Source organism: Pseudophryne corroboree, chromosome 6, assembly GCF_028390025.1.
Source record: "Pseudophryne corroboree isolate aPseCor3 chromosome 6, aPseCor3.hap2, whole genome shotgun sequence".
Taxonomy (NCBI): Eukaryota; Metazoa; Chordata; class Amphibia; order Anura; family Myobatrachidae; genus Pseudophryne; species Pseudophryne corroboree.
In genome coordinates, this window is record NC_086449.1 from 821,298,951 (window position 1) to 821,312,033 (window position 13,083).

The following is a 13,083-nucleotide window of genomic DNA, read 5'->3' on the forward strand; positions in this document are numbered from 1 at the left end:
ACAAACGCAGAGAAATTTGCAGCTGTCAGTAAGCCTAGGCTGGAGGCCGCATGTCATCCTCCTGGTACTAACCAGTTCTGGGCTTCAGAAGTTCACATGTATTGAATGGAATTATGGAATGCAAACAATTGCACTATTATCACACTCAGCAATTATGTCATGATGGGTGTTGTAGTGCTCCGAGACAGCGGCACCACAGATTCCCTGGAATAGATCTGAAAATGCAGCAATTGTGTAAATAAGATTTACAATGACAGAAGGTTCACGTCAATAAAGAGTTTACAAAGAATAAAAGGTCTGACTTTATTTGGTATAACATTGCACCAGATGACACGGCCATAGTGTACAGATACGGGACAACAGAACAACGTTTTACGGCAAATTCCCTCAAAGATTTATTCTTCAGGATACAAAAAAAGACATTTTCCTGCCCTGGACAATTCCATACTGAACACTGAGAATTTCTAAGTACGTCAGGCTCTTGCCCCTCCGGACGCCTAAACCCCCCCCCCCCCCCAAGGCCTTCTCAAATAAATAGTGTAACACCAGCGCGATAATATTTTTCTATATACCCGGCTGAGCTTAGTATTTGCTGCATTACTAGACAGCCAGATGTATTTGTGCTAAAATTATCTATACGGGCTTTAGCCTTGCAGATCATTATTGTATAATGCCTTAATCTGGGAAAATATATCTGACTTGATATGGCTATGATGTATATATCTCTTTAAATATATAGTTATGTCACTGTAAAAAAATATTTGGAGGATAATCTAGAAAACTTTGTATATCGTGATACAATATATATATTACATTTAATAACTTATGATAAGATTATTACGCTTGAAGGTTTGAAGCTGTGCTTTGAAAATTATTTGGGCATTTGATATCTTTGTAATCAATCATTAATGTATAAAATGTGAAACGCGTTTCGTCCGTTTCACCCATTTGTTCGCATCATTTTTAACCACATGCAAAACGTTTCACTGCATTTTTTTTTTAAAGACACAACACATTTCACACATGAAATACATTCATAACATGTATTCTTACATGCATCACTGTACACATCCAGAGATATTACGCGTTTCGCATCCAACATGTTTCTTTAATTGTATCCTCTTGATTACACGGCCTAGAACTGTGCTATCCCATATGAAATGTGCCCGGGTGGTGTAAAAGACGTTCCACTGATTTATATTCCCTTAATAAAAGAAATTATATTTCAGCCCATGCAATTAGACCTGCGTCTATGCCAAATCAGGCGGCGGATATTTGGTTCACATCAGACACATGTGGAAACGCTTCTTAACCACGTCTTGACACATTTTCAATGCGCTTCCACCGGGACAAGCACATTTTCTTAAAGTTATGACGGATATTTGATGCAATGGGATGGAACAAGGCGCGTTCAAAGGAAAACGCCACCAAGTTACACGCGTTAAATGTTCCTTTTTAGTTGCGTTTGTCTTGATGTATGTAAACACAGTTTTACCGCCAGTGGGTACATAGTGTAAAACAGCGTGGGCTTAGTGGCAGAGACACAATATGATGTAGTGCCATGACCAGGTCCTGGAGTCCAAACACACGATAGATCACTTGGTGTCCGCTGTGACCTGTTACATGAGGCCTCCAAAGCCGGTTTCTTGCGCACAAGCTGGCAGTTACCTGGCGACCACCACAGTATTTCCTCCTTCTCCCTCATCGTTGCCCCTCTGGTAATTTAAAGCATATGTTCATTGTTTTCTGGCAGATTTGTCGTCCTCTCTAGACGTTTCTGCTCCTCTTTCGGGTCTCTCGCCGGATCCACGTTGATCGTTTGGTGCACCTGTATTTCTTTCCTTTGATCCTTGCAATTTATTTTCCAAGCGCTGAAGTTTAGCCAGGTTTTCCTTCAGTAATCTGCTGTCGGGATCCAATGCGGCTGCTTTCTTGTAATAGGTGCGGGCGGCAATGTAATCCCCCTAGGAAGGAAACAGTTGAAAATCTGTAGTCCTTCTATCCGTGACTCCACCCACAGGGGGAGGAGTACTAAGACTTGGAGAGAGATAAAAAGTGTCAGCCAATCATCTCCTAACGGCCATGTTACAGGCTGTGTTTAAAAAGTGACAGCTAGGAGCTGATTGGCAGTGACTTTATCTCTCTCCACGGCTTAGTACATCTGCACCAAAGTGTCAAGCTCTTGGGTGGCTCTGTCTAGTGAATATTCTAGAACCCCCTTTCACCGCCAACTTCAGAATAATAAAATTTGAGAGTCACAATCTATGGACAAATCTGTGAAGAAGGGCTCGTGATAAATTCCCAAATATCTGAGTTTTCTATACAGTTAAAAAAGAGCCTTAGTAAATATAAATATAAGGAGTGGTGGGGTATCGCCCTATTTTGTAACATTACTACCCACATCTCCAATCTATTTCACCAGAACAGATCTGAAATCTTCAATCCCTTTGTTCTTGGTGTTGGTAGGTACCAATATCTATTTTGCATTGTAGCCCGTAGTAACCAATCAGGAAACGGCTTGAAACATTCTAGTGTAGGCACAGTATTGATGGGAATATCTGATTGGTTGCTATGGATTACAGCACAGGTCTTCTGCTTGCATTATTTTAACAATTGAACCCTCATTTATTGTCTCAACCATAAAGTTCTCTGATTTCCTATCTTCCCTCCCTCGTATGTACCAATATCTCCAGACCCGCGTAGTACTGTACCTGAATATGTCTGATGCCGCCCATGTTCATCCAGGCCTGGGCTTGCTTTGGACTCAGATCAGCCACGCGACTGTAACTCTGACAAACGATATAGAAAAGGTCAAATTTAAGTGTTTAAGTGTCACCTGCTTGCGGTGTGGCAGCCATTTTGTGGCCTGAGCCGACATTTACAGCAGTACAGTCTATCAGTTCAGCAGCAACCAGCGGCATTGCTATGGCATGAGGCACAAAGTGGCATATGCCTCAGCGGTGTTCCTAGCAAACTGACAGGCTTGGTAATAGTTCACAATGGCCTCCTCGGCTGTGTATATGTAATAGGTAAACATTAATCCAGACTGGCTCTAAGGGATATATTTATGAAGTGGCGGTTGACCTCAAAATTTAAAGCGGCCCTTACAGAGACCCACATGTTTTGCAGTTACTATTAGTGCTGCTTTAAATTTGGAGGTCGAACCCACTAAGTAGCACCGCTTTATAAATATACCTCAAAGTTAGCCCAATGGCTAGCGCATGCACAGATTAGGCCGATTCTGATGCATGCAAACCCAAATGTGTGTACGAGTCGTCCACAGTTTGCAGTCGGATTTCCTGCGCCAAGAATGGGGCTAATGCATATGCAAATGACAGCGATTACGGCTGCTATTGCTACCGGAGACCTCTAGGTGGCGCTGTCACATAGCTGCAGCTGACCCAGAATACAGGCAGATGGACGCACAGTACCGCATAGTGCTGCGGGCCGTAATGTTAGGGGATACCTGGAAGGCCTCGTCCAGCTGGTTCAGCTCCCGCAGTTGGTTGCCTTTTGTGAAATAAAGCTCAGATATAATGTTAGGATCATTCGGCTTCATCTGCAGAGCGATGTCAATCATTTCTAGAGCCTGCGGCAGAGAGACACGGTAAGGATGACTGAGAGAGGGGAATGGAGGTCACAGTATTTCCTTTCACCAGGGACCAATGACATCTCTATGGTATAAAGAGTAACGCAAGTGGAGGCTGACTGTGCAGAGAGGAGGGACACTGGTGGCACTAAAGTTTTGGCGGGAAACTGCACGCATGGAAGAGACAAGGGGATGAGAGGAGGCTCCCGGCTCGTTGGGGATGAGGGGAGGCTCCCGGCGCGTTGGGGATGAGGGGAGGCTCCAGGCGCGTTGGGGATGAGGGGATGCTCCCCGCGCGTTGGGGAAGAGGGGAGGCTCCCCGCGCGGCATTGGGGAAGAGAGGAGGCTCCCCGCGCGGCATTGGGGAAGAGAGGAGGCTCCTCGCGCGTTGGGGAAGAGAGGAAGCTCCCCGCGCGTTGGGGAAGAGAGGAGGCTCCCCGCGCGTTGGGGAAGAGAGGAGGCTCCCCGCGCGTTGGGGAAGAGAGGACACTCTTGAGCACAGAGATCCAGAGGAGGCTCCCTGAAGTATGAAGATAGAGGGATAATTTGGGCTGAGGTACATTAAGTGCTGGTGGTGGGCCTGACATTCCTCTTCTGTAACAATAAGGAGGAAGAGGTGATGTGGAATATTAAGTGCAGGGAGCGGGGAAGGGGCCAGAACACTGTTGAATCTTGCCCTGGGGTAACTGAAAAGTGAGGGCATCAGATCCCTGAACACAAGTGAACAAAGATGAGCCTTCTGGGCACAGGGAAAGCATTGAATACTGGCATAGAGGTGACAGAGAGGGGGCTAGCTTTGGGAATGACAGCATCTGAGCACAGAGGGTAATGACACAAGCAGAGGTATGATAGGGAATGCAGATACGTAGAGAACAACAACCTTGGAATAGGCCTCCTGCTTGCTGTAGATGGCTGACAGGAAGCGGAAACACTCAATGCAGTCAGGGACGTCATCTGCAATCTGACGAGCGAGAGCCACCGCCTCCTCCGTGCGACCCATCACAGTCTGGACTTGTGCCTGAGAGAGACAGGAGAGAAAACTAGTCCTGGGCACCAGCATAACACAGATAGAACGTGTGCACCTAGCAAGAGGCTGCGATGACCGGGGGAAAAGAGAGATCGTACAAACAAGGAATGAGAAAGGGACTAAACATACAGGACAAATTGGGTAATTGTGCAAAAATAAAATATGGCAGCACGAAAAGGGTGATTTGTGACATCACACGGTTACTACTCCGCAAATTCACTCAGCTCCACAGAGAAATGTGCAAGGATACTAGCCAAGATGGCGGCATCTGCAAGGGTGCAAAAATACACACTTCACACGCTAGCTGGGCGGAACGCGGCGTTTGTGACGAGTGTGGGTGATGAGCAGAAATGGGACACGTTTAGTTAAATTTAAATTACATTTAGTTTTTCAGAACGGGATTATTTAAACTGGATAACAGGTTGGCAAGGCGGTATATATATATACACACACACACACACACACACACACAGGCAATCCTCCGCAGCTGGAGGCCGCACAAAGGAGCATTGCGAATCCATACTGTTTACGGTTCATACAGACTCCGCCCTAAGCGCAGTCTCTCTGCTCACCAGTGACAGGCGTATCTGAACGCTCCCCGGGTGCAGCGCCGACGCCTCCGTGTACAGGCGCAAGGCCTCGTCGTATTTCTCCGTGTTGTAATATAGAGCTCCAAGAGGGGTGATGACATCAATATCCTGGGATATCTGCAGGGCCCTAATAGGGAGAAACAAACAGTAAAACATCATGTAATAGATTGTAAGCTCTGGCAAACAGGATCCAGTCATGCTCTGTTTCAATACACGCTCCTTTACAGGCTTTCAGGGCGTGCTCAACTAGTCCCCCTGACCCCAAATTGTACTGTGCTGCTGATTATGTTGGCGCTATATAAATAAAGAGTGACAATGGTCCGAGGCAGCCATGTTGTCTGGATTTGAAAAACCTGCAATGATTTCCCCGTGTGCCGTTTCCACTGAATACCAAGATGAAAAGGAACAATTAAAATAATTTTCATATTAAATACTCGTAAATGAAAGTGTGTGTTTGGCCGGTAACTACATATATTACGTTTCTGTGGTTACCGGCTGATTACACTAATGAGCCCTCCAATAGAAGACTAGCCAAATTATGCACAATCAGGTTGATCGTGAGGCCAGCGTTATAGTAATGATAATAATTCACAATTGATCATTCCTGTATCATATAATTTTAAGCGGTTTTGCCGTACAAACTATTATACTGTAGCCTCATACTGAAGACAACAGATCAGGTTGCGTTACTGAATGATATATGGCACAGTACAGTTCCGTACAACTATTATACTGTAGCCTCATACTGAAAACAACAGAACAGGTTGCGTTACTGAATGTTATATGGCACAGTACAGTTCCGGACAACTATTATACTGTAGCCTCATACTGAAGACAACAGAACAGGTTGCGTTACTGAATGTTATATGGCACAGTACAGTTCCGGACAACTATTATACTGTAGCCTCATACTGAAGACAACAGAACAGGTTGCGTTACTGAATGTTATATGGCACAGTACAGTTCCGGACAACTATTATACTGTAGCCTCATACTGAAGACAACAGAACAGGTTGCGTTACTGAATGATATATGGCACAGTACAGTACCGGACAACTATTATACTGTAGCCTCATACTGAAGACAACAGAACAGGTTGCGTTACTGAATGTTATATGGCACAGTACAGTTCCGGACAACTATTATACTGTAGCCTCATACTGAAAACAACAGAACAGGTTGCGTTACTGAATGTTATATGGCACAGTACAGTTCCGGACAACTATTATACTGTAGCCTCATACTGAAGACAACAGAACAGGTTGCGTTACTGAATGTTATATGGCACAGTACAGTTCCGGACAACTATTATACTGTAGCCTCATACTGAAGACAACAGAACAGGTTGCGTTACTGAATGTTATATGGCACAGTACAGTTCCGGACAACTATTATACTGTAGCCTCATACTGAAGACAACAGAACAGGTTGCGTTACTGAATGATATATGGCACAGTACAGTACCGGACAACTATTATACTGTAGCCTCATACTGAAGACAACAGAACAGGTTGCGTTACTGAATGTTATATGGCACAGTACAGTTCCGGACAACTATTATACTGTAGCCTCATACTGAAGACAACAGAACAGGTTGCGTTACTGAATGTTATATGGCACAGTACAGTTCCAGATTTGCAAACAACGCATTTTTAGTGACAGATAATAATACAGAATCATGACATCAGCAAGACCCTGGTAGAGGCAGCGGGACCCCTCTATGTGACAATGGGACGGTGATGGGGTATGAATCATTTGCAGCTGTGGCCCAGACCCTCCCTCCTCCCCCCAGGCCAATACAATGCTCAGATGGTTTTGGTCCGAGGGGATAATCCCCATATATAAATCAGAAAGCATCGGCTATTATGTTGTCTTTGTAAGGATGATGCGGTACTGCGTCACAAAGTGTTCCGTCTACACTAACGACTGTGCGTCGAGGAGATAATGAGACTCATCCTTTCATCGCTATAGATACAGAGTGTCTTGTCTCCTTTGTCGTATTCTTCTCCTAGGAAATGTATTATTCCTGAATGTGCGGCATTCAGCGTGTGTGCCAGATCCTGGGAAACTCAGAAGATAACGGCTACGGCAGCAAGGCCTGAATCAGCGTTCTGCTGCTGTGGGGTTTACACCAAGAAAGGAATCTCATGGCCCACTAGTTACTGTGGAACTACAAGTCCCATCACAGACATTAACAGCTGAAGAGCCACAAGTGACCATGCTAAACGGTTAGGGGTGGAATTCAGTTCATAGCGTGACCTCAGTGACGACTGGGCGCAGGCAACCTGACAACACCACCGCTTGTCTGTTTAAGGAGGTTTAGTAAATCTATCTGTTAGACCAGTGGTTCCCAAGGCACACTAACAGGCCAAGTTTTAAGGATATCCATGCTTGAGCACAGATGGTTAAATCAAATTGACCTAGGTACAGATTAAGGGTCTAATTCAGACCCTGTCGCTGATGAACAAAAATCGCTGGGTAGTGATTATTGCTCATCTGCGCAAGGTCCTAAACTGGGTTCTCTGGAGGGGGGCGGGAACGGGGCATCGACGCTGCATTTTGTGGGCGTCGACGCTCCATGTAAGGTGTGTCCGGACCATTGCTGGGGCGGGTCCCGGCGGCTGCGTGACATCACAAGCAGCTGCTGTTACCATGAAGCTACTCACCAGGTGTGACAGCATCACCGCTATGCAATGCTTTCTTACCCCTTTGCTGGGGGGGTGGGGGTAGGGCCTGGCATGCGGGGCAGACTAGCCCTGTGCTGGGCATTTCCCCGCATGTCACAGATTTTGTTCGTAGATGTGCAGTTTTAGCACATTTACGATCAGCTCTCAATTGGGCCCCTAAGCCACCTGTGCTCAAGCAAGGATATCCTTAAAATCTGGACTGATAGGGTGCCTTGAGGACCAAGGGGCGGATTTATCAACTAGTGATAAAACTTGTTGTGTACGATTAATGATGTTCCAGACAATCAGCTTCCAACTGTCATGTGTTCAGCTCCTAACTGTGAAGTGTTTGAAAAATGACAGTTGGGAGCTGTTTGGCTGGATCACCATTTATCACTCACAATGAGTTTTATCACTGGTTGTTAAATGGGCCCCCAAGTTTGGGAATCACAGCCTTAGACTATGTTGTGAGCAGCAAGCAGGCCGCAGGGAAAGGACAGGAGCTAATCCAAAATACAATTTCCTAAATGGAAGGACAGGATAGATTACGGGAGGTTGAAGATCATCCTTGAGATTAATCACAATGTGGTCACCTTTCACACGTCATATATTCACCAAAGTCCCTTCATTACAGGTCACTCCCTCCGAGGTCTTACTTTTTGTACCACATCTCGGCCTCTGCGTTCTGGTTGAGAGAACGGTACAGACGTCCGAGGTTCAGCATCGCCACGTGGTGATCAGGGCGCAGCCGAAGAGCAAGAAGATAATGGGACACAGCTTTCCTGGGAGCTCCTGCAAGAGGACGTCCAAGAATGTCAGCTCTTTGGACCAGCAATAAATGTGTTTTCTTTTCTTAAACAATGCTCAAAAATGCGCAAGTGGAAAATTAGCAGAAAAGCGACCAGCCACACTTGTACCTTCCCTGTACAACGCAGACGAACGGGAAATTATCAACAGCGAGGCTCAAAATAGTTTCAAAGTGGTTTATAAGTATATTATGGGGTATGCTGCATTTATGAGAACACTCCCATACGGCACTCGGGATACGACTGCGCACACCCTGCTGCCCACGTTCCATCCCTCTAAGCGTAGAATGCAACCGAATCTCCCTGCAGACGCAAGCGCAAGACTCTATGAGCAGGTGAGCGAAATGATTGGCTGAAACAATACAAGTTGCACTCACCCACATCCACCAGGAACACCCCATAATTATTCTGCAGGTCTGGACTCTCGGGGCAGTTGGTCACGCCTGTCAGATAGACCTCTTCTGCCTCTAGATGTCGCTTCTGAGTAGACGAGGGGAGAAGAGTGTAATGTGACATTGATGGTAAGAACAGAGGAGGCTGAGCTACTGCCCGATATACTGTCGCTATACTGGGTGCGCTACTGTCCGCTTTCCCCAACCGCTGAGCAGCACCTCGTCACTTACAGACAACTATTACAACCAATTGACAGCCGGTCGGGTTCTACAGTCGACCTCGATCTTTCCGCAGCCAATTACCCCCTAGGCAAGCGTATTTAACAATTTACTTTATTTGATTTTTTTACCAAATGTTGAGGCAGAACGCTGCAAACATCACCGTGCCACTCTCCCACGGAGGAAGGAATACAGCTGCGGACACTTATCGGTCACTCTCCTCCTGATAACGGTACAGGCAGTGGCAGCCCATTATTATATACTGTAAGAGAGGCCAGTGGGGAGAACGCGACGTATATATAAGAAAAGGATCAGACCAAGATCTCTGGCAAGGCCAAACAGGTGGAATTCTGCAGGTATTGGACATTGCCATCTAAGAGGGTCATTCCAACCTGATCGCACGCTGCCGTTTCTCGCAGCGCAATGATCAGGTCACTACTGCGCACCGCAATGCGCAGGCGCGTCATACGGGTACAAAGCGGATCGTTGCTGAGCGATGGATTTAACGAAGAATCCATTCGCACAACCGATCGCAAGGAGATTGACAGGAAGAGGGCGTTTATGGGTGTTAACTGACCGTTTTCTGGGAGGGGTTGGAAAAACGCAGGCGTGTCCATGCGTTTGCAGGGCGGGTGTCTGACGTCAATTCCGGACAAAAACAGGCTGAAGTGATCGCAGCGGCTGAGTAAGTCCTGGACAACTCAGAAACTGCACAAAATGTTTTTGTACCGCTCGGCTGCACATGCGATCGCACACTTGCACAGCTAAAGTACACTCCCCTGTGGGTGGGGACTATGCGTTTGCCCGGCTGCAAAAAGTAGCTAGCGAGCGATCAACTTGGAATGACCCCCTATATTTACAATGTAAATCTGGGACCGGAAGGGATGAGTTCACTGGCCAACACACGTGACAGAGAACAGGGGGGCAGGAGCCACTGTGGGGTAAAGGATTGGGGGAGAATGAGACACTATGACATGATATATAAAGAAATGACTCGTATCCCCCATCTCACCTGATCAGCCAACAATGACCCAAGACTTGAATACGCGTCTGCAAAATAAGGCCCGTGAAGGAGCGATTCCCTTAGTACAAGCTCCGCCTCTTCGTTCTGGCCACGAGTCCTGCACCAGACAAATAATGATCATATTCACTTTCTTACACTATATATATATTTGCTGATAGATTCATCTATTATATCTGGGAATTGAAGTGCACTTACCGGTAATGGCGTATGTCATTCGGGATTCTCCCGGTTTATCTGGCTAATGTTAGCATTTTAAACACTTCACGCATGTGGCGTTTTGCATGACATACATGTAATCTGTACTCTCCCTCACCTGAGCAAGTTGCCAAGATTGAAAAGTGCCCGGCTATGCTGTGGGCTTATCGCCAAGGCCTTGCGGTAAAATTCCTCCGCTGCCGTAGCATTGGTGGTTAAGGTGCCAAGGTTGTTGAGGGCGCTGGAGTGTTGCGGGTACAATCTAGGGGTGACAGAATACCCATGAACATAGTGCCCTTCTATCTCATTTATTGCAGGATATTCATTTTTTTAACTCAACAAACAGTAAATCAAAAATCAGAAAAATGATGCATGAGGTCGACTCATGACCCCACCAATATCTTCACAAAGGGAGATCAACTACATTGTTGGTGCTCTCTAAAGGGCCCCATACACAACTAGAACCATAATATCCGATTTCGGGCATTCGGGCCGATATATCGGGTGAAATCGGGCATTTTGGAGGGGTTTCCGATCCGATGCGCGTTCCCGTGACCATCGGATCGGATCCTCCAGATTGAACGCGCTGCACTTGTGATATGTCAGACCCCGCAGCATAGCTGGGATCGCCCAAGATATATCGTATGCAAAAGGACCGCATATGATGTATATTGGGCGGTCCTGCCGCCCGGGAGCCTGCCGCGGTGATCATCTGCGACATGACGGTCAGACATTAGTGTATGGGGCCCTTAAGGGATGGATTAATAAAGAGAAGTTTCTTCCCTACAATTATCATCTATGCATATAATGTATATTATATGGGGTATCCGTTCACATGGTCGACCATGTTATGGTCGACAGTCATAAGGTCGACCACTGTTAGTCGACATTGGCATGGTCGACATGGACACATGGTCGACACATGAAAGGTCGACACATGAAAAGGTCGACATGAGTTTTTTTAACTTTTTTTTCTTTTGGGGAACTTTTCCATACTTTACGATCCAAGTGGACTACGATTGGAACGGTAATCTGTGCCGAGCGAAGCGGTAGCGGAGTGAAGGCACCATGCCCGAAGCATGGCGAGCGAAGCGAGCCATGCGAGGGGACGCGGTGCACTAATTGGGGTTCCCAGTCACTTTACGCAAAAAACGACACCAAAAAAAGTAAAAAAACTCATGTCGACCTTTTCATGTGTCAACCGTTCATGTGTCGACCATTTTCACGTGTCGACCATGTGTCCATGTCAATGTCGACCAATAGTGGTCGACCTAATGACTGTCGACCATAACATGTTCGACCATTCATACCGGAACCATTATATGGTCCCCCCCCTCCTTTTCATTAATACAGTTCACCTTATAACCAATGTATTATCTTCTTTCATTATGAAATGGTTTTTATGTATATTTGTTTTTCTGTATGATAGAATTGATTTATTTAGTGCATGACTCTTTCTCCCTGCTTATTCCATTATCCCAGATTGGGGAAGACGTACTAGGCCTAGAGAGAGATAATACGGAGAGAGATAAAGTACCAGACAGTCAGATCTGCCATGTTACAGGCTAGGTCTCAAAAATGACAGCTAGGAGCTGATTGGTTGGTACTTTACCACCGTGCAATTTATTACTCTTCAAGGCTTGATAAATCTGGGCCTTTATCTCTCTAATAGGTTTGATACATCTCCTCCTTTTACCTAATTATAAGGGGGAGATGTACTAAGCAGTGATAAAAGTGGAGAAGTGAGCCAGTGGAGAAGTTGCCCATGGCAACCAATCAGCATTGACGTAACATTTATAATTTGCATACTATAAAAGTATACAGAGCAACTGATTGGTTGCCATGGGCAACTTCTCCACTTTTATCACTGCTTAGTACATGTCCCCCTTAGTTTATTACCACCAACATAAAAGGAGTAGATTGCAGGCTGCTTGGAGAGATTCAGCCTCCGTCACTGTTACCTTTATATATTCCTGCGTTACTTGCTACTGACACATATTTGTGCACCTATTAGGTTAATTTAGGTTTTACTTGTATCTCAATGCTCCCAGCATTTCACCGCTGACGACAGCGCCTTGTGGAGAAGGTCCCCGGTGTTTGCGTTCACCATGGTAACGCAATCCCAGCATGCCTTGCACTTCCCGACACTTGCGTTGCCTCTAGTTACACAGCTGCTACCGATTCTGGCTCTGACATGACACAGCTGGAGCCGGCGGGGGTAATTAAGACTTAGTTACTAGGTAATTAATTTTCCTTGCCGGAGATCTCGGGGAGGGGGGCTGAAAGCCGCCACGGTCGGCAGGGCACATTTCGCCTGTTATTCTTTGGTTATAGTTTCCTACTAATAAAGATTTGTGGATGATTCAGAGTTGCCTGCAAGTTGGCTGCGATTATTCTCTCACTGCATGTGCCGAACTAAGGCCCTCATTCCGAGTTGTTCGCTCGCAAGCTGCTTTTAGCAGCATTGCACACGCTAAGCCGCCGCCTACTGGGAGTGTGTCTTAGCTTAGCAAAATTGCGAACGAAAGATTCTCAAAATTGCGAATAGAAATTTCTTTGCAGTTTCTGAGTAGCT

General features: G+C 46.1%; 1 protein-coding gene across 1 annotated transcript in view; it reads right to left on the reverse strand.

Moving 5' to 3' along the window:
- Nucleotides 1-284: 284 nt before the first annotated feature.
- TMTC1 (transmembrane O-mannosyltransferase targeting cadherins 1) overlaps nt 285-13,083 on the reverse strand; it is a 35,300-nt gene continuing 22,501 nt past the window's right edge. Inside the window, exons 10-18 of the mRNA XM_063929176.1 lie at nt 10,627-10,770; nt 10,302-10,410; nt 9,056-9,158; nt 8,529-8,664; nt 5,189-5,333; nt 4,470-4,607; nt 3,467-3,589; nt 2,712-2,789; nt 285-1,964 (exon numbers count right to left, since the gene is read on the reverse strand). Of these exons, the coding sequence (XP_063785246.1) occupies nt 1,737-1,964; nt 2,712-2,789; nt 3,467-3,589; nt 4,470-4,607; nt 5,189-5,333; nt 8,529-8,664; nt 9,056-9,158; nt 10,302-10,410; nt 10,627-10,770 (1,204 nt within the window). The 3' untranslated portion in view covers nt 285-1,736. The remainder of the gene's footprint in view (nt 1,965-2,711; nt 2,790-3,466; nt 3,590-4,469; nt 4,608-5,188; nt 5,334-8,528; nt 8,665-9,055; nt 9,159-10,301; nt 10,411-10,626; nt 10,771-13,083) is intronic.